The sequence below is a fragment of the Ovis aries genome, chromosome 2 (assembly GCF_016772045.2).
Source record: "Ovis aries strain OAR_USU_Benz2616 breed Rambouillet chromosome 2, ARS-UI_Ramb_v3.0, whole genome shotgun sequence".
NCBI lineage: Eukaryota > Metazoa > Chordata > Mammalia > Artiodactyla > Bovidae > Ovis > Ovis aries.
In genome coordinates, this window is record NC_056055.1 from 64,344,913 (window position 1) to 64,367,349 (window position 22,437).

Genomic DNA, 22,437 nt, shown 5'->3' on the forward strand with positions numbered 1-22,437 from the left:
CCTTAAACTGTTTCATTCCTTTTCAGTCCTTTTTCTTTATTCTGTTCCACAGCAGTGATTTCCATTAGTGTCTTCCAGCTTTCTGGTCCTTCCTTCTGCCTCATTTATTCTGCTATTGATTGCTTCAAGTGTATTTGTCATTTCAGTTACTGTATTCTTCAACTCTGGTTGTTCTTTATATAAACTTCTTGTAACTTCTTGCTATGTACTTCAGTTCTTTTCCCGAGTTTTTGATTGTCTTTACAATCAAAAGTAAAGAGTTCCCTACTGTGAACTCTTTCTCAAGTAGATTGCCTATTTGCAGTTTACTTAGTCATTGTTTTAGGGTTTTATCTTGTTCTTTCACCTGAAACATATTCCTTTGCCATCTCTTTTGTTTACATTTTTATTTGTGCTTTATGTGTATAGTAGCTTAGTTATGTGTCCTGACCTTGGAGAAGTGGCTTTCTGTAAGGGATGTCTTATGTGGCCCTCCCAGAAGTACAGTCTCCTCTCATCACCCAAAGGCCAGGGACCAGGGTCTCAGGGTAGGTTCTGATGTGTTTGTGTACTCCGTTCTGCAGGCTGCAGGATCATAGTTTTCTTGCTTCTGGTATCTGCCCCTTACTGGGTGAGGCTGGTCTAGAGGCTTGTGCAGGCTTCCTGGTGGGAGGGGCTCAATCTGGCCCTTTGATGGGCAGGGCCATGTCAAGGGGCATGTCTAGAGGTGACTGTGGGCTCAAGAAGTCTTTAGGCAGCCTGTCTGCTCATGGGTCTATGTTTCTGCCCTGATGGCTCTTTGGCCTGAGGTGCCCTAGCCCTGGAGCCTACAGGTCATTGGGTGAGGGCAGGTTTTCATGCTAATGATGCAAGCAATATGTCTGCCTCCTGGCAGAGTAGGTGTACTCTCTTCATGTAGGTGTACATCCAACAATATTTCCGCCACCAGGTTTTATGACCCCAGACAGATCCACAGTCACTCTCCTCCCAATTCCACAAGAGACCCTCCAAGACCAGCAGATAAGTCTGGCCCAGGCTCCTAAGAAGTCAACTGCTTTTGCTCTGCGTGCTGGTGTGCACGAGAGCTTGTGTGCACCCTCTAGAAGTGGAGGCCCTGTTTCCCACCATCCCCCACCCCTGTCCTGTGGAGCTCCTACAGTCAAGCCCCACTGGCCTTCAAAGCCAGATCCACTGAGGGCTCCTCCATCCAATGCCAGACCCCTAGGCTGGGGAGCCTGATGTGGAACTCAGAGCTCTCAGCTCTGTGGGAGAATGTGATGTAATTAGTCTTTAGTTTGTGAGTCACCCACCCAGGTAGTACGAGATTTAATTACATTGCAAAGTACACCCCTCCCATTGTCTCATGTGGTTTCATCTTTATGTCTTCAGATGTAGAGTATTTTTTGTGGTAGATTCCAGTCATATGAAATATCAACTATGCTTAAATCAAAGGCAATACTAATCTGAATCTAAAGGGATGAACATTATAGCTCAGCTTTTTTTTTTTTTAATTTTTTTTTGTTGAACAGCAACTCTCCACTGTCCTTTATTTTTTTTATTTTTTATTTTTTTTAGCTTTAGGTTACTGTATTTTATTTTATTTTTTTTAGTTTTTTATTTTTTAAATTTTAATATCTTTAATTCTTACATGCGTTCCCAAACATGAACCCCCCTCCCACCTCCCTCCCCATAACATCTCTCTGGGTCATCCCCATGCACCAGCCCCTAGCATGCTGCATCCTGCGTCAGACATAGACTGGCGATTCGATTCTTACATGATAGTATACATGTTAGAATGTCATTCTCCCAAATCATCCCACCCTCTCCCTCTCCCTCTGAGTCCAAAGGTCCGTTATACACATCTGTGTCTCTTTCCCTGTCTTGCATACAGGGTCGTCATTGCCATCTTCCTAAATTCCATATATATGTGTTAGTATACTGTATTGGTGTTTTTCTTTCTGGCTTACTTCACTCTGTATAATCGGCTCCAGTTTCATCCATCTCATCAGAACTGATTCAAATGAATTCTTTTTTATGGCTGAGTAATACTCCATTGTGTATATATACCACAGCTTTCTTATCCATTCATCTGCTGATGGACGTCTAGGTTGTTTCCATGTCCAGCTCAGCTTAATTTTTAAAAACCTATGTATGGTGACTATTATAGGATAGAAGACACATGTTGGCCCACAGCTAAATATTCTATTTTTTCTACAGTTTATGATATTTCTTTTTTTATTGCAATAGTTTTGGTTTATAGTATTATGTTTCATGTTTACAGCATTATATTTCTACCTCTGTATACAACATGCTTACCACAAAATTTTAGTTTCCATCCATCACCATACAGTTGACCCCTTTCAATCTCTTAAAATTCATGTTAAAAGGAGAAAAACATTGTAAAATGAATCTCACTTCTATCAGACTGACAGAACTCACAACAACAGAAACATATAAACACAGAACCTCATTTATTTTTGTTTGAAGCAGAAAGAGATCACTTAGCACAGGAACAATGAACAAATCATATAAATATTGAGGGAAAATGTTCCCATGAATACATACATGTATATATTCTTAAGAGCAGCGATCAGAAGTTTAATACAATGTAAAGTAGTTTTCAATTTTGAGAAGATGCTTTCTGCCAGACTTTTGAGTAGGAAGTGAACAGGTAAATCAATACCATATATCATCTATGGTTCAAGTCACTTGAATCCTGTGGACTGTGGGAACCATCTTGGGATTTACATTTAGTGCCATGGTTGGCCTGTTCAGCTTTTGAACAGGCCAATTTCACTGTTACATTTCACTCAGTCTGGAGCAGATTTACAAATTAACCCCTCACCTCTGATCTCTCACACTCAGGACTGTAGGAGGGGAAGGAAGGAGGGGCTGAGAGTGAAAACATGCAGGAGACAAATGCCAGGGTTTCTAACATTTGTCAGTTCATTTCTGCACTTCTCCCCATGCTTGAGAGACATTAAAGTGTCAGGGTCCAAAGTCATACCTACAGTGGCTAAATAGATCTGAAACTGCAAAGAAAAAAACCTTAAAAATTTACAGTCCACCAATTGGAAAATTACTTCAAGACACTGCCCATGACACATTTTTTAGTCTACCTTTTACTAACTCAGAACACTTTTAAAAAACAAGCAAACATGTGATTGTTTGCATCATCACCTCTGTCCAGTTGGCTACAGGAGCATCCAGCTCTGAATATCTTCCGTGAATAGCAAGCACAGGGTAGAACTGATACAACGGGCCTTCTAGCTAGCTTTTAAAGCTTTCCATATGCCTGGCTGTGAGGTGAAAAAATGAAAAACAGGAGGAGTCTGGAAGGGAGTAAAGATTTTAAATTCTTCTCACAGCCATTGTTTCCCTGCTGAGATCTCAGTGGTAGCTGCAGACAGGGATATTCAAGAGCACACCTCAGATCAACTAAGTATAACAGGGGTGTTTCCCATCAACTTCCTTCCTCGATCATGCAGAATCCTCACAGAAATAAAAAGAGATCCAATGGGGTTCAATGATCATAATATTAATTTAGAAAGATCTCCTTCTAGCATGAAGGAGGCTTATTCCAAGATATTCTCTTGGATTCTAAAACATTCAGCAATTAAATCAGAAGAAGCTGGGCTAATAAATAAGGAGACAGAGTTTTCTTGGTCTCAGTTTATAATTACAAGGACAACCTTTTCTGTTCTAATCCTACATTTTACTCTCTTTTGAAAATTAAATTTACATTGGCTAATGAGCCTGCTTTTGTGTTCTGGTTGCAAAAATATTTTTAAATGTATGATAGTCTCTACTATCGAATACATTTTTACCTGTTAAAGTATATTGTATTAAAAATCTCATCAAACCCGAGGCAAATAGTGCAGAGTAGGGTGAGGGGGCTGTGAAGATGTTTTAATCCTTCCTTTGCTGTCTGGGAGCAAAATATTCAAAATAAAGTGACAAACAGAATTGACTTGGAATACTGCCTCTCTGCAATTCGAAAGTCAACCCACATTGAGCAAAGGCAACATTTCAAAGTGCAAAACATCTGGGCATGTGTATGTCTAATGCCTGCATTACCACAAAAAGCATATGCAACATTCATGAATACTGTACTTGGGGAAGTAAAACACATAAGTGGTGCAGGGAGCTCAAATTTTAACACATTCTATTTTTACTAGAAAAGAAATGCAGGTCCTAATATATTATCAGGGCTAAAGTTAGCATTTGACAGGCTGGTTGTATATGGCCATTCTTCCTGCTTCTGATGCTACACTTACATTTACTGCACATGAGAGCTAAATCTAAATGAAAACTGATGTTCAGCATCAAAATGTACATCCCTCGGGAAGGTAAAGGGTAGGATCTTTCCAAGGCTAAGAACAGCTTCTGCTGATTAGCAGATCTTGCACATCATCCAAATTCCTTTGCCCACTCATGTGGGTTAGACACTAGGGTAACCAAGTTCCTTTGGCAGGGACTGGGGAGATAGAGCAGAAAACACCTGCCAGCACTAGAGAGAAATGGAATGAGGTTTGGTGGGGCATCTTTGACATGGCTTTGTAGCTAGGAATTCTGGAAACACTGAGACTGAGACTGGAAACTGGGTTTTTACTGAGCTAATACCTCACAACACAAACTCTATAAAACCAAAATTTGTCCTGTCTTTCCGTGTAGTGTATACACAAGTCTGGAAGTGTTTCCCCAGGGATGGGGGGCTGGAGACTGAGCAGATGACTACTGAATTAGCATAACTGTATAAGAATAAAATTTGTAGTACCAGAGAAGAACTCTTCTTCATTCTGTAGATATGGAGTTAGTGATATTACATATAGTTCTCTACTATTAGGTGATAATAGAAGTCAGCTCTAAGCCCTAGGTATGAGTGTTATCATATATTAAGAAAATCTCCTTTTTCTTGTTGGTTTATAGGGTTTGGAGCTAAATGAGAAAAATATAGCATTTAAATAACATTAAATACAGCATTTAAATATCAATATTTCTTAGGGACTTCATCATAAAGTCATAATTTGTTTTTAATTCTAGGTTATAAGAAAGCACACTATATTAGGAAGCATAAAAACACTATTTGTTTGCTGTTTCTAGATGTCTAGTACAGATTAAGTACTAATTAATATAAACATTAGTGGGACATCTAAATATTTTTCATCATCCTAGAATTCTAATGTCTTGAAAATTATTAGGAATTAAAAAGGCAAGATAAAATTGAAAGTAGAGTAATTTCAATATGCAGGGTTTAAAGATTTTTAATAATATCTAATAGGATTTGTCCTTCATTTTAAAGTTCTAGCAGATTGACATGAGTATGAAATTCCCAACAACTATGGAATAGTTCTTTGGGAGGACAGGTCATCACAATGAAACCCCTCCTTTTAGTACTGACACCTCCTGGATGCCCAAAACTTGCCCCAATTTATGAAGACACCAATCTACACAACAGTGCAGTATGGAATTTTTTTCTCTTCTGATAAAAACTGAAGCAATAATAGCATCACAGAGTTATACTCTAAGGTAATTTAAAGTACACAAAAGTACAGCTATTTATGCTATGTAGTTATGTGAATAATATTCCCAAGAGATGTTAAATCTTTAATAACCAACTTCTGTCAAACATTTAAGCACAGAACTATATTAAGACAGCATGTGGCATTCGATTTCTGACATTTCATCCCCTAAGAAGGCAAAGCACAACAATAACACGTCTCTGAAACGCAAATGCCATTAAGTGCAAATTTCCGGAACACAAGGTCAATCTAGAAACACATTTTAAAATTCAACAGATTCACTTTTTTAAATTAGTATGCTCAGTATACAATTTTCAAACACAATCCGAAGTGATTTTCCAATGTTTTTCATAGTCTTAACTTTTTCTCCCTTGTAAAAATATACTCACTGGTTCATTTTCTGTTTTCCAGTTTTCACATTTACTAGCTGAAACTATCTAACCTTATAGGAATACCCTTTTTTTCTCCATATTTCCAAATGTGAAATCGATTTTATTTAAATCCCATAATAAGAACACTACCAGTAATAACATTCCCTTATGTTTGAGCTTTAAAGTAAACCTTAAACAGTTCTAAAAGGAGAAATTTTTAATCCTCCCAACCAGAGCTGAGAATTAGCACAACTTCCTTCAAAAGATTTGTCAAGCGAATACTGTAACTGGACACAGAGGGAGATAGTCACCCCAAGAACAAGGTACTGGTTTTTGACTTCCTAACTCCACCTGGGCATGAGAAGGCACAGAACTGCGTTACCCCAGGAAAACTTGTAGACGCTGAGGGCCTTACACTGAGCTCGAAAAGGGAACCACCTGCTTTCCGCCCACATACACCTCCTCAATATTTCGGTCATCTCCTGAAAGAAACATCAGGAATCATTGTTTACAACCTGAACGGGGAGATATGATCAATAGAAAATGCAGCATCTAATCTGAGGATTAGAGCCTGAAATACATGCCTAGAACAGAATTCACGTAAAGTTGAATCGACCCTCCATCACTGTCCTTTTAGCTAGAATGAGTGGTTTCCATTTCCAGCCCCAGTTGTAAAAGAAATACTTATCTTTACGCCCCAGAAGAATACCCAGCATGGTGAGATGAAGGGTTTGCAATAATCGAGCTTCACAAGAAGTACCACATGTGTCTCTCCCACTCCAAATTCACTTAGAACTCAGAGGTCACTCAATGGCGTGAGAGGAAGAATAGAGTCTTCGGTACTGTTTACTTCTCTCTCTCAGTAAATAGAACTGAATGTGAGTATGTTAAAAAAAAAAAAAAAAAAAAAACCTGGCTTCCCCGGTGGCTCAGAGGCAAAGAATCCACCTACCAATGCAATGGCTTTGATCCCTGGGTCGGGAAGATCCCCTGGAGAAGGAAATGGCAACCCACTCCAGTATTCTTGTCTGGGAAATCCCATGGACAGAGGAGCCTGGTGGCCTACATTCCATGGGGTCACAAAAAAGTTGGACACGACTTAGCAACTAAACAACAACATGTTAAAAAAGCATGCATGGAAAGACTCCACCACGTACTTATCACAAACACAACGTGGTGGGACAGACTGAAGGGTCAGAACAAGTGTAGGAGGAAGTATAGGATGATCTCGTCCTGCCTGCCATTCCTCAAGTTTAGGGTTTAATGCTATGTTCTCAAAGAGCATGTTCATTTCCAATGAACCTTTAAATATTGTACCATAAATGGGCTCAGTGCTAAGGAATGCTAAAAACAATAAGTCTAAGCAAATGATCACACATAATGCTTAACATATGGTATAATATATGTAGAGAGCATACCAAGAGACAAAAGATTTTATTTAGCATAGAGACATATATACCTACCTAGATATAGGAACTTCTGGATAACAGCCTAAAATGAAAAATAAAGATAATAATAAAAAAGAGTATTTTCTGCACTTAGAAAAGCAAATTGACAATAAATTGTGGTTGACAAAACCCAGAAATATAGACATATTTCGCGATGGCAAAAATCTATTTTTATTTTTTCTAAACACAGACTCTTTTTCTTTTATAAATATATATATACAGCCCACAGAGGAGAAAAATGTTGTACATTTCAATGCCCAAACTTATTTATATATTTACATAAAAGATGCTATCTTGATTGTCACTATCTGTTTGCAGTTCCACATGTGAATTTCTTTAGTCTTGCATTCCATATCAAGGAGTTACAGTGAAAATATTTTTAATTTAAGCCCTAAAAAGGTCTTGAGATAAGGTACATAATCCATCCATTTGACAGGTACTGTAATTCCCTCTTTTGTGTACATTAGCCTGGCTGGAACTTAGTCCAGAAATGGACACACTGGTGTCTGTCTATTCCAATAACAGAGCTGGGTAAAGGGGAAGAAATTATTTGTCCCCAACAATCCAGTATTCCAAGTCAAAATGCTAAACTATGGCCAAAAGTACATAACTCTACTCACTGGAACTAGCTTCTATGGCTAATAGTCACTGTCTCACTTAAGCTGGTATCCAATGAACACCCCAAAATCTACTTTTATTAATGAAAAAGAAATGGTCTTTTGCCTAAAAAAATAAAAGTACTGATTATTAACAAATGTTTTCCAATGCCTGAAAGTTCTATATATAACCTTGAAATCTTCAGAGGGAAAGTGTTAACATAAATTAAATAATTTAATATAATTTAAATATTTTAATAAACTCAAAATGGATTAAAGATCTAAATGTAAGATCAGAAACTATAAAACTCCTAGAGGCGAACATAGGCAAAACACTCTCAGACATAAATCACAGCAGGATCCTCTATGATCCACCTCCCAGAATTCTGGAAATAAAAGGAAAAATAAACAAATGGGATCTAATTAAAATTAAAAGCTTCTGCACAACAAAGGAAAATATAAGCAAGGTGAAAAGACAGCCTTCTGAATGGGAGAAAATAATAGCAAATGAAGCAACTGACAAACAACTAATCTCAAAAATATACAAGCAACTTATGCAGCTCAATTCCAGAAAAATAAATGACCCAATCAAAAAATGGGCCAAAGAACTAAATAGACATTTCTCCAAAGAAGACATACGAATGGCTAACAAACACATGAAAAGATGCTCAACACCACTCATTATTAGAGAAATGCAAATCAAAACCACAATGAGGTACCACTTCACACCAGTCAGAATGGCTGTGATCCAAAAATCTGCAAGCAATAAATGCTGGAGAGGGTGTGGAGAAAAGGGAACCCTCCTACACTGTTGGTGGGAATGCAAACTAGTACAGCCACTATGAAGAACAGTGTGGAGATTCCTTAAAAATTGCAAATAGAACTACCTTATGACCCAGCAATCCCACTGCTGGGCATACACACCAAGGAAACCAGAATGGAAAGAGACACATGTACCCCAATGTTCATCGCAGCACTGTTTATAATAGCCAGGACATGGAAACAACCTAGATGTCCATCAGCAGATGAATGGATAAGAAAGCTGTGGTACATATACACAATGGAGTATTACTCAGCCATTAAAAAGAATTCATTTGAATCAGTTCTGATAAGATGGATGAAACTGGAGCTGATTATACAGAGTGAAGTAAGCCAGAAAGAAAAACACCAATACAGTATACTAACACATATATATGGAATTTAGGAAGATGGCAATGACTACCCTGTATGCAAGACAGGAAAAAAGACACAGATGTGTATAACGGACTTTTGGACTCAGAGGGAGAGGGAGAGGGTGGGATGATTTGGGAGAATGGCATTCTAACATGTATACTATCATGTAAGAATCGAATCGCCAGTCTATGTCTGACGCAGGATACAGCATGCTTGGGGCTGGTGCATGGGGATGACCCACAGAGATGTTATAGGGAGGGAGGTGGGAGGGGGGTTCATGTTTGGGAACGCATGTAAGAATTAAAGATTTTAAAATTAAAAAAAAAAAAAAACTAAAAAAAATTTCAAAAAAAAAAAAAAGAAGTGTATAAGACAAAAATGCCTGGATGAATGGGACTGAACCCTATTCCCAGAAACTCACTCTAATATTCCAGGAAATTCACTCAATCAATAAAAAGTAAAAGATTAAGTAATATAAAAATAACTAATGCTATTAACTTCAAATAATTCAGCACTTTTCTTCCAAACACTTCACTATGTTACATTTAATATCACACTTATTCTCATAAGTGGATCAATTTTTAAATGGCAATAGTTAAATTTTAAGAAAAACTATCTCATAAAGAATTATTATTAAAATAAGAACCAGTTTATTTTATATACATACAAAAACATGATAAGAGGGACAAGGTAATGAAACTCACTTTCTTATAAATAAGAGAGTCAATGTAGCATTGTGATCAAGAACCCAGACCCCCAAAATCAGAAAGTCCTGGAATGGAATCCAAACTCTGTCAATTAATTACTAGCCATGAGTTCTTAGGAAATCATTTAACCTTCCTTAAGTCTCACTGCCCCATAAACCACATGGTAATATTAATAGCACATTCCTTCCATAATACGTCTGATAGTTAAACATGATGTATGAAAGTGTGTTCAATAAGTGATAACTATATTATGTTTTCTTAGAGTCAAGTACCTTCAAATATACAAATATATTCAAAATAGAAGTGTTTATTTATACCATTATTGTCATGAAATTATAATAAAAGGATCTAGCTTCCCTTATAGGAATCTCCTCCATTCCATTAAACTGTTTCAGTTTCTTTTTTTTTTTTTCCTATAGGGAAGTTGTTATGACTAGTTCAAGAAAGAAATGCTTTTACATACCTCAGAAATCTCACCAACAAAATCTCCATAAAACAGGTCAATGGGAGAGTCAGATGCTTTGGGGTTGATCAGGAGGGCATCAAATTCCTTACCCACTTCAAAGTTTCCAATCTCTTTATCCAGCCCCAGGACTACAGGGTGGAATAAATTAACAAACAGTCAGTATCTCCAAGCTTTGGACCATGTAAATATCCCAATTTACAAGGACAGAATCTGCCAACATATCACTAGGAAAAAAAAAAAATCAGTATCTTAATAGTGAAGCATTCCAACAGACCACAAGACTTCGATTTACAGAAAGCAGAGCAGGAGAGGGAAAGCAAAATCTGAGAACAGAGGTCTCTTCAACACCCTGATCATATTAATAATTCTTATGATATGTCTGTTTTGACTCTACCAGTGTCCTTCACAGTCCAGCTGGTCTATGATTTCCATTCATCCCTCTAAGAAACATGACGATTGACCTAATATCTTTCTTTTCCTCTCCTATTCACCTTCCAACATTTCAACTCCTTTCCTTCCCCGTTTTATTCTTTTGTTCTGCAAAATAGCTGATGAGATCTACTTTTGTGGCAGTGAAATGAACTTCAAATAAGTAAAAACTAATTATCTTTTTTTTTTTGCATGTTTGTCAATGCAGGCATATCCATCCTAAGTTCCTTAAATGATTTGAATAGAAAAATATTCACTTCTGAAAGTAAATGGATCCTCATAACTCAAAAAAGAGTCCTAGTGCTTTAGGAAGCAGACTAATTTCTCTGTAACCTTAAAGATTTTTTGGTTGCCAGGGAAGAATGGTTCTTTACATAGGGCATAGGTCAATAATGTCTATTGACTTGATCCATCTCACAGCTAGAATTCTTATTCCATGAATAGTGGATGTCAAGGAAGAACATCTCTCATTTTTATGGTTTACTTTCAAAAGATGAGGGTAGCTGGTTTTCCTGGCCAGTGAGGGTATTGAATTTACGCTCCTTAAAGCCAATAATGTGGATAGAGTATTCCAAATGGAAGCATGCATGAAAGAAAGGTCAACTGGAGTGCAGCATTTTGTAGTTGAATTTTTACGTGAATTTTTTTATTCTGTCACCGTCAGAATCCAGTCCTGTGTGAAAATATTAGACAATAACCGCTGCATTATATTTCTATGTATGGATATCCAAAAGTCTTTTGGCAATGCTCTAAGCACACATTTAGAAATCCTGCTTGTTCTTAAATGGCTATTTAAAGGATAACTCATTTATTCTCAGAAAAGAAAGAGACTTTTTAGCCAAAGAATTCTTATAGGAAGACAGAGGTGCAAACATAATTAGAAAAGTTAAAAAGCAGCTGGGTGACTTCTGATTGTGGTGAGAAGAACTGAATGAAATAGAAAGTCACTAGAAATCTTCTCCCCCTTCACTGATTACACTTGACATTTTTCATTTGACACTTGTTATTACACTTAACACTTGTCATTTTTCACTTGACAAATAGCATGACAAACATGAGCTTTTGATGACTATTCAACTTAAAATTATTGTATGTTTAATAGGCCAGATAACCAGGTTCATTTGCCAGGATTTGACAAGGGTGTGTGTGTTGTGTGTGTGTGTGTGTGTGTGTGTTGTGTGTGTGTGTGTTATGTGTGTGTGTGTCTGTTATGTGTGTGTGTGTTATAGCCCCACTACGCCACTATGTCAGGGCTTCCCTGGCAGCTCAGATGGTAAATAATCTGCCTTCAATGCAGGAGACTCGGGTTTGATCCCTGGGCCAAGAAGATCCCCTGGAGAGGGAATAGCAACCCATTCTAGTATTCTTGCCTGGAAAATTGCATTGACAGAAGAGCCTGGTGGGCTACAGTCCATGGGGTTGCAAAGAGTTGGAAATATATATATATATATATATATATATATATATATATATATATAAACTAACTGGATTATTTGTTAGAATCTGGAGAGTTCAGGTATGAACTAACCAAAAAAAGACACAACTACTTTCAGTGAATTGTAAATTGATCTAAATTCACATTATTGCAGAGAGGCCTAACTGTGCTGGTAAGCAACTCAAATGTACTTTAAGAAATGCAGTTTTACTGTCTCTGGAGCAGATGTTGGCTCTGTGAAGGCAATTTATGCATATCTTAATTTTGAGAGTGAATGTAAAGCTAGTAAGAGTCCAGCTTTTAACAGGGAAGCATTCATCTCATTCACTCAGACTCTTGTGGAGACACAAGCTAAGGAAAAGAAATTCTGTAACAGTAACCTCAGAGGCCCAGAAAATAGATCTGAAAGCTGTACAGCAAGGTAGAAATGACTTGTAAGCACCCCATGCCGGCCTGCTCAGATAACAGGATCCTGATGAAACAACTCACAGTCAGCCTAGAATAAAAAAGCATTATTTAAATATAAGTCGTTTACACCATGAAGTTAAGGTGGTAGGACAACTGTGTGAACTCAGATGTGAAAGTGGGGAGTGTCACACTTGTTAAAAGTACAGAACTTTTAAAACTTAGAACTTTAGAAAATGAAATCATAAGACATGGGAAAATGCAAAGCATGTGACCTTTTTCTTGAAATGTTCTTTGTGGCATTCATGATAGCAGAACATTCAGAGAAGAGCCAGGAAGTTTCTATTCCCAGGATACCCTAGCCTCCACCATACTTCATTTCTAAGATCTAGGGTATTTATCATAAATATCAAGATATATTTAAAAATATACACCTGCCTCAAGACCTGTTTTTCTTTCTCAGTAGCTACCTAAGGTTTCATGCTGTGCTTATTATCATCCATCCAGATTATATTACAATACTAAAGTGAAAGCAATACAGTTACCAAGTTCTATTTTTTCAGTAAAAATACAATTACATGTGAGAACTGGGAAAAGCTGATGAACAATATTTGCATATCAACCAGCTGTATTTTTACAACTTTCTCTTTTGAAGGAGGCTTGTAATTAGTGTACTTAAGTATATAAACAAAATACATAGTCTAGGCTAAGATTTATACAGGAAGGAAAAAAAAAGATTTATACAGGAAGATATTGCAGTGGAAAGCACTGACCTGCACTCTGGCATCATATTTTCTAGATTCAAATAATATACCGCAGTGAGGTGTGTAAGCCTCACTCAGGTACCTGGTTGGTAAAATAGAATAAATAGCAATAGTTCTGAGGATTAAATAACAGCATCCATAAGGCATGTTGCATAGTGCCTACCACATGGTAAAAAACCAGTAAGTCTTGGCTGTTATTATTATTACTACTCAGGCCAATAGAGAGCACTTGACGACTTGATGGGAAAAAACTGATTAAAGAATTCATACGCATGTGACCAATACAAGTATCCATTACAACAGTATGATAACTGCATACTGAACGTCTCTTCTGCCAAAAACAAAGAGCTTGCTAAATTAATGATTCAAATCACTCAAATAATGATTCACCACATGCTTAAATGTGTACTTTACTTGCTAAACTTTGGGTATATTATGTGAGATGCAAATCATGAATACATGGATGCCTGCTGATGTCAGCATCATGAACCTTCATACTTTAGCCACGGACATAGATTGGCATGGTTGTACATCGTGTGAGAAAGAAAGAAAATGCTCATTACCTTGGCTGCCTCCAAGAGTAGCTAGTCTGAAGACTTCCTTGAGGGTGAGGCTTTTTGCATTTATCTTATTAATTAAAAGGATATTGGAAACCATCACTGCTCTTCTGATTGCATCAAGCATGGATGATGAATAACCACCAGCCACATCTATTGTAGATAAAATAAACAGTAACCTTATGAGCTGGATTATTAGGTATATTGGGTTTTTTTCTGTTTTTAATGACAGATATTCACTCTAATATACTTCAGAGAAAAGACCTTATCTTCAAGCACAGAATAGACACAGACTAATATTTAAAGGAATTCAAAACTTGCAATTAGTATCAAATTGCACTTCTACTAGTTTTCTAGGGCTGCTGAAACAGATTACCACAAATGTGATGGTTCCAAACAGCAGACATTTAGACTTCTCTGGTAGTCTGGTGGTTAAGACTCAGTGCTCCCACTGCAGAGGCACGGGTTCAGTCCCTGGTTGGGGAACTAAGATCTCACATGTGTGGCAAAAAAAAAAAAAAAAAATTTATTCTCTCACAGTTTTGGAGAGCAGAAGTGTGGCAGGGCCACCATCCCTACAGTGTCTAGGGAAGAAGCTTCCCTGATTTCTCCCAGTTTAAGGGGGCTCCTGGTGTTCCTTGGTTTGTGGCAGTGTAGCTCCAGTGTCTGCCTCCATATTCAAATGGGCTTCTTCCTTCGGTGTCTTTATGTGCCTTTCATTGCTTGTTCTTATAAGGACATTCATCACTGGATTCACCTTAATTCACAATGACTTCATCTTAAGAGCTTTACCTTAATTACATTTGCAAAGATCTTTATTTCAAATAAGGCCATATTTACATGTTCCTGGTCGGTATCTCCTTTTGAGGGAGGTGGTTCAGGGAGCACATTTCAACACAGCACAATACTCAAATGTTCAATAAAGTTAAGAGAAGAAACATCTTCGACTATTCCCTAAACTCTCAGAGAAATTGGTCAAATATGATTATAGATAACATGAGATCTAAAATAAACTCATAGTTCTATGCTCTAAAAACTTGTCCCAACGCTATTTTAATTCCGATGAGGACTTTGAGAATTAAATAGCTACTTCTTTATGATAATTTTTTCAGGAAGAGCTTTTAGAGTGGACTTAAATATTCTGGAAAAATTAGTGTAATAAATGATCAGTGCTGATATTGACAACTATACATTTGTCACTGGCATCATTAGATGAAGAATGAGAGTTTTTATAGTGTTTTAAATAAGTCCCTAATCATAATTAAACTGAAATACTGCCTTTGACAAGAATGAATATAGAAGTTAATTTGTATAAATGTCAAGTAAGCTAACATGTTTTATTAGAGGAAAAGTACATCTATAGCTAATAAAATACACTAAATATTTCAAGAGTTCCTTTTGTCACGTCTTGGTAGACACATATAATTGTTAGTGCCTATGTATATTGCAAAGATCAAAAATAATAGCCCACTAAGTAATCTTAGATTGCAGTTTAATTTTATGTTCAGCTGTCTTACATGTCTTTAGATAAACTTGTATGATTTTTTTGTTTTAGAAAATAGTCATATTTTCATTGTGATTCTTTTGAAAAGAGAATACTGGATTAGAAGGGCCCGGGAATATGAGACCATTAGGAAGCTGCTGCTAAGCTGCTAAGTCGCTTCAGTCGTGTCCAACTCTGTGCAACCCCGTAGATGGCAGCCTACCAGGCTTCCCCATCCCTGGGATTCTCCAGACAAGAACACTGGAGTGGGTTGCCATTTCCTTCTCCAATGCATGACAGTGAAAAGTGAAAGTGAAGTCGCTCAGTCATGTCCAACTCTTCACAGCCCCATGGACTGCAGCCTACCAGGCTCCTCCGTCCTTGGGATTTTCTAGGCAAGAGTACTAGAGTGGGATGCCATCACCTACTCCGATTAGGAAGCTAGTGCAGGAGTTTAAGCAAGAAGCAATGGCTTCTTGTATGCTTGTATGAGGTGTTCAGTTCAGCTGCCATTTCCTCCTCCAAAAAAGATGGTAGTGTGGTAACAATCCAGGGTAGAAAGGACAAGGATAGTAACTATGGGTGGTGGTAAGAAGCCAGGCTGAAGTGGGTGGAGGAGTAGAAGAGTGCCTGGGACACAGTGGCAGTGTGAGTACCTACTCATTGAAGTTTTGCTGGGAAAGGGGATAGAGAAGTGGGGCAGGAGCCAGAAGAGGGTGTCTAATTAACAGAGAGGTTTTCCTCACACCTTTGCTTAAAAGATCAGGAGGTCTACAGAATGTTTGTATGCTGAAGGAATGAGCCAGGAGGGAGGAGGTAACAATGATACAGGAGAGTTACTGGCCAATGGAATTGATTTACTGAGATCAAGGGAGAAGAGAGAGTACAGAACACACTTCAGGGTATGTTTGTTTTTGACTTAGATTGGAAGAGAAATTTTTTCAGCTACAGCAAGAAAAAGAAGAGAAAATGCAAGCAGATGGAGGAAGGTATGTAAATTTAGTGGTGGGAACATAAAGGAAAGGCTTCTGATTGTGTCTGTTTTCTCAATGACTGATGAGATAAGGCCATTAGCTGGAAGCAAAGAGGGTATGATTTGGGATAAAATACACAGGAAGAAATAGGTAAGTCTGTCTTGGAATATGGGAACATATTAGAGAAACATAATTGTCTATTTGGGCCCCGAAGAATTGATGCTTTTGAACTGTGGTGTTGGAGAAGACTCTTGAGAGTCCCTTGGACTGCAAGGAGATCCAACCAGTCCATTCTGAAGGAGATCAACCCTGGGATTTCTTTTGGAAGGAATGATGCTAAAGCTGAAACTCCAGTACTTTGGCCACCTCATGCGAAGAGTTGACTCATTGGAAAAGACTCTGATGCTGGGAGGGATTGGGGGCAGGAGAAGAAGGGGATGACAGAGGATGAGATGGCTGGATGGCATCACCCACTAGATGGACATGAGTTTAAGTGAACTCCAGGAGTTGGTGATGGACAGGGAGGCCTGGCGTGCTGCGATTCATGGGGTTGCAAAGAGTTGGACACAACTGAGCGACTGAACTGAACTGAACTGAACTAAGGGCCACTTAGGATTTGAAAGCAACATTTAAAAAGAAACCACTAGAAAAAATTTTTCCGGCAACATCCAGCTGCTCAACTGTAAACACTGAGAAGGGGAAGGGCTGAGACAGCCAAAGGGGGGGGGGTGGGCTTTTCAAAAGTTATTAAAAATTAAAAAATGATGGAGGGAGGGTGGAAGGAAAGAAAGGAAGGAAAAAGAGAGGGACATGAGAAACAAGGAAGTTCCAAGGAATGATATAGTGAATACTCTGGCATCTAAGATGTGTAGATTAGGAAAAGTATACATGCTTTTTCAAAATTCATTAATCACTGGATTGGAGTCTACAAGTTGATCAAAGAATATTGCTTTTGAATTAACTGAAGTGAATTAGAAGGGTAGGAATTTGTCCCTAGAGAGTGGCATCCTGGCTCCATGTACATTGTTTTGATGAGTTTGTAGGTCTTGTTGACATAAACTTGTTCCATATTTTTTCAGGTTATTGGTTTGTTTGTTTGTTTTTGATAATTTGCTATGTCCTTTTTTTTTGAGATAAGGAAATTTTATACACTCATAATTTTGCTCCCACTTGCCAAATACATCTTCATCCTTTCAACCTTACACATAAACCACAACTTCTTGGTTTCTGTTAATCAGAAAGTAAAATAATTTTTAGTACTTGGGAAGTTCTTTCTTGCAGCCTGTACATTATTTTAAGATTTTATGATAAAATATTAAAGACATTCAAATGATACAGGGAAAATATAATACCAAAATTCAAGGATCTAACAGTTTCAAAGACAGTATTATAGATTCAGGTCCCAGGAACCTCTTCCCAGAGGGAAATACCTTGATTTATGTTGCCATTTTGATCTTTTAAATGTTTATATTGTTGTTTATTAAAGCTGTTAGACCAGTTTAAGACTCATAGTCTGATAGTTTTTTAAAAGGTATTACTTTTAACATTGTACACATTCTGTCATTTTTAAAACTCCTTTACAATTTTTTTCTTATTTCTGTTTTAAACAATTTTAGCCTTCCCTGACGTCCTGTTGTACCATACTTCCCTATACCATGACCCTTCACTTTGGCTCATCACTCATTGAATCATATAGATTTTCAGGTAATTTTTTCAAAGGATTCATGGGGAGAATATTTTCCAAACCTTTGTACATTTGAGAATTTTGTTGCCTTCACACATAAGGGAGAAAATGGCCCAATATAATCTTCTTTAATAACAACCACTTTCTCTCCAAACTCTTGTTCTTGATATTTTGCAGGCCAACAAAAATTGGTTTTTAACTGTTTTATTGATAAATGACTTTTCCCCCTGCCTCAGCATTTTAGAACTTTCTTTTCTTTTCCTTTATAATTAAATATTTTGCCACAATTGGTTCAGTTATGGTTTAGACCTAAAGAGGGTAAGTTCTTTCATTACGATACTCAGTAAGCTCAGAAAAGATTTGTTCTTCAGAGCTCTGATGGTTGCTTCTGTTCCATTAGTTCTGGATCCTTAGTCAGGAAAATCCCATTTGCTGGTGCCATGCTCTCCTATCTTCCACGTAGATTGTTCTCAAACACCCGCTTTTATCTTTGGTCAACTTCATTCTCCACATCACTGATTTAATTTTCCACAACAATAATTCTGCTTCTCATGGCTAGCTACGTGGTTAGTTTGTTTTTTTGTTTGTTTTAACGTAAGGTATCATAAGGTATCATAAAATGCTCAGAACTTGTGTTCAGTTTGATGAATGTTAATAACTATATATAACCATTTAAGTACCTTTCAAAAAACAAGATATTAAACATTTCCCTCACCCAAGCAAGGTCCCTCATGGCCCTTTTCAGTAGTTCCCCTCCCGACCCCCACCCCAAATCTTGGCAACCACTTTTTTTAATTGATGTTTTATTTTTAGCACTTTTTATTGGAGTATAACTGCTTTACAATGCTGTGTTAGTTTTTCACTGTATGGTAAAGTGAATCAGCTTTATGTATACATATATCCCTCTCTTTTTTGGATTTCCTTCCCATTTCACCACCACAGAGCACACCCCAGTGTTCACTGCATTGCTGTTTACAATAGCCAGGACATGTAAGCAACCTAAACATTCATCAACAGAAGCATGGGCAAGGAAGATGTGGTGCCTATATACAAAAGAGCACCACCCAGCCACAAAAAAAGGAATGGAACTGGGCCGTTTGTAAAGATGCGGTTGGACCTAGAGCCCGTCCTACAGAGTGAAGTGAGAAAGGAAGGGCAACACCTCCTAACAAGAAAACTAGTTAGAAAAGCATATCAGGCACTTTGGACAGAATCAAGTGCACATGGCAAATATGGACTTCTACCTGCTTTTGCTTGGCAACCATTTTCTGATTTCTGCCAATGTAGGTTAGCTCTGTTGCTGCTAACCTGGACGATCTGTTGTCCCTGGACTTCATACATATGGAACCATACAGTGAGTGCTCTTTTGTGCTTGGCTTTTTTCACTTAACAAAATGATTTTTAAGTGAGAATGTTTTATCTTATTGAAGTAGAGTTGATGTATAATATTGTGTTAATTTCTGCTGTATGGGAATGTAATACATTCTTTTTTCATATTCTTTTCCAGTATGGTTTATCACCAGATATTGAATATAGTTCCCTGTGCTATGCAGTAGGACCTTGCTGTTTATCCATTCTAAATGTAATAGTTTGCATCTGCTAACCCCAAACTCCCAGTCCATTCCTCTCCCTCGGCAACTACAAGTCTACTTTCTATGTCTCTGAGTCTGTTTCTGTTTTGTAGATAGGTTCATTTGTGTCGTATTTTAGATTCTCCATATAAGCGGTACCATGTGGTACTTGTCCTCTTCCTGACTTCTTCCCTTGGTTTGATCATTCCTAGGTCCATCCATAGAGCTTCAGGGGCATTACTTCAGTCTTCTTTAATGGCTGAGCAGCATGCCATCGTATGTATGTACCACGCTGTTTTTTACCCATTCAACTGTCGATGGACATTTAGGTTGCTTCCAGTCTTGACTATGGTAAATAGTGCTGCTATGAACATAGAGGTGCCTGTGTCTTTTTGTATTATAGTTTTGTGTGGATATATGCCCTGGAGTGGGATTGCTGGATCATATGGCAACTCTTTTTAGTTTTCTGAGGAACCTCTATACTCTTTTCCCTGTACCGCACCAAGTTACCTTCCCACCAAGTGTATGAGGGTTCCCTTCTCACCACACTCTCTCCAGTATTTTTAACAAAATATTTTTGTTTTGTAGATATCAATGATTTGTTCTTTTAAAAAAAAAAAATGCTGAGTGGTGTTTCTTTGTATGAACGTGCTGCATCTGCTAATCTGTCCTCCTGTTAGAAGGTTTTTAAACTTTATTTCCAGTTTGGGGCTATTATTAATAAAGCTATTATAAATATTCTTGTATAAATATATGTGTTTATTTCTCTAGGGTAAATACCCAAAATGGAATTACTGAGTCATATGTAGATGTATTTTCAACTTTAGGGAACTATTCGGCAGTTTCTTATAAAGTGGTTGTACCATTTAGTCTCCCTCCAGCTTATTATTTTCTCGTTTTCAATTTTCTTCTTCCATTTTCAAATTTTCCTTTTCCATCAAAACTCAAGGTCTTTTCATAGGGCCATGTCTTCTTGTCCTCTAGGGATGATAGCAATATTCTGAACTCTTATTCTAGATCCTAAAGTACATGGGAGATATGTTCATTCTCTTATTATTTTTGATACCACTTTCTCTTGTTTTGCAATGGTTTTGTGAAGCATCATGCACGTTTCTCATATTTAACAATTAAGAAATGAGAAAGTTCAGATCTGCCTCTATTTGTTATAGAGTGAATGATCCACTCTTAGACCTACACTCGGCACAATATAAGTTAAACAGTCTTTTAAAGTTCAAAGGAAAAGAACAAGTTTATGCATAAAGGTCATGTTTAGGAAATAGTTGTATATAGGATAGCTATGCAAAATGCATCAGCATCCTCCAAGTTAACACATGAGAATATATCATATTAAATCAAACCTTTAATCAGGAAACCACCATTATTCGTTCCCTTTTAAGCCAATCTTTATTGACTAGTGCAACTTGCCAGGTATCTGCAAACCACATCACATGCATTTTTTTCATTTAAGTCTCAAAACAAGCATGTAGCATAGATATTGTTATAATTATTGTTGTTCTTGTTATGGAAATTAGGAAATGAATCTTTAGAAAATTAAGGTATTTTGCTCAAGGTCTTATGGCTAATAAGTGACAGAGCTCTACAGAATCATTTTAGATCATCACTGTGCAACCCAAAAAAGACTCTGATGCTGGGAGGGATTGGGGGCAGGAGGAGAAGGGATGACAGAAGATGAGATGGCTGGATGGCATCACCAACTCGATGGACATGAGTTTGAGTGAACTCCAGGATTTGGTGATAGACAGGGAGGCCTGGCATGCTGCAATTCATGAGGTCACAAAGAGGTGGACACGACTGAGTGAATGAACTGAACTGAACGGATGCAACCCAAATTCAAGAACTGGAAGTCATGTGAGGAACTAAAGTTGTGGAGACCAAACTCCTTGAAAATCTGAAAGCAACGTCTGAGTTTTGAATTTCTACTAAATTTTCCACTGACAAAAACTCTTGACCACTTTTTTTCTTATCCATTAAAGGTTTTCTGTCAGAGTGAAAACAACTGGTTTCCTACCTTAATACCTGAAACTATATCCAAGTATTACACAATCTTAGTGATTCAAGGCTTAAATTCAAATTTTAAAAAAACCTCAATTGATTTGATTCATGTAAAACTGATGAATGAATCATTTTATTATTGTAGTCTTACCAATATTGTTTGGTATAAAAATTAACTGAGACTTGAGTTGTTGTAAAAAATGATGAAAACCATTATTTTCAATATGCAAACATCCTGGTGCTCTTATAAATCAGTAAGACAAATGAATCAAGAATGAAAAATAAGCCCTTGTGCCCCAAAGCCATTAAAAACTTTTTTTTTAGTTCATTCATATCCAATGATAAAGAAAGGTCATAGTGGATGCCTAGACTTTGGGGCCTGACTCCCTTCCAAAGTGAGCAGCACTACACATACTCAGGAAAAGCAATTCAAATGTACTATGAGAAAAAGGAGACATCACTAATTCATCAGCCGCCTAGATTGTCCTTCAGCCGAGCAAACATCAGACTGCCTGTGGGAATCAGAATCTCATTTTGTTAAAAACTTCTTAAAAGCAAAGCACGTTTTTTAATATATCTCAGAGTTCTCCATTATGGCATAGACTAAATTTGTGTTCACTATTCACAAGGTCGAATAATTTTCTTTTGAGACAGTATTTGTGATGACAGTTATTGAAGACAAAAAACATAAAAATCCAAGCCATTGAAATTTACCAAGAAGGATAAAACAAAAGGAAAAAAAAAGAACAAGGACTCTTTAAAAAGAATCTCTGAAACACTTGAGAAGGGCTTATCCTTTATAGCCCTGTGTCTGAATATAAACATGGATAATGGCTTTCAAGAGGTTAATGCCACCAAAT

General features: G+C 37.3%; 1 protein-coding gene across 2 annotated transcripts in view; it reads right to left on the bottom strand.

The window, feature by feature from the left end:
- Window positions 1–2,433: 2,433 nt before the first annotated feature.
- The window catches only part of GDA (guanine deaminase), a 128,873-nt gene continuing 108,869 nt past the window's right edge, over window positions 2,434–22,437 (bottom strand). Inside the window, exons 11-14 of one of the 2 annotated variants that reach the window (XM_027964502.2) lie at window positions 13,859–14,005; window positions 10,260–10,390; window positions 7,336–7,363; window positions 2,434–6,354 (exon numbers count right to left, since the gene is read on the bottom strand). In XM_027964502.2, coding sequence (XP_027820303.2) covers window positions 6,284–6,354; window positions 7,336–7,363; window positions 10,260–10,390; window positions 13,859–14,005 — 377 coding nt within the window. In that variant the 3' untranslated portion in view covers window positions 2,434–6,283. Of the gene's footprint in view, window positions 6,355–6,731; window positions 6,935–7,335; window positions 7,364–10,259; window positions 10,391–13,858; window positions 14,006–22,437 lie in introns of those variants that run through there. The other variant, XM_060409369.1, reaches the window with a different exon arrangement.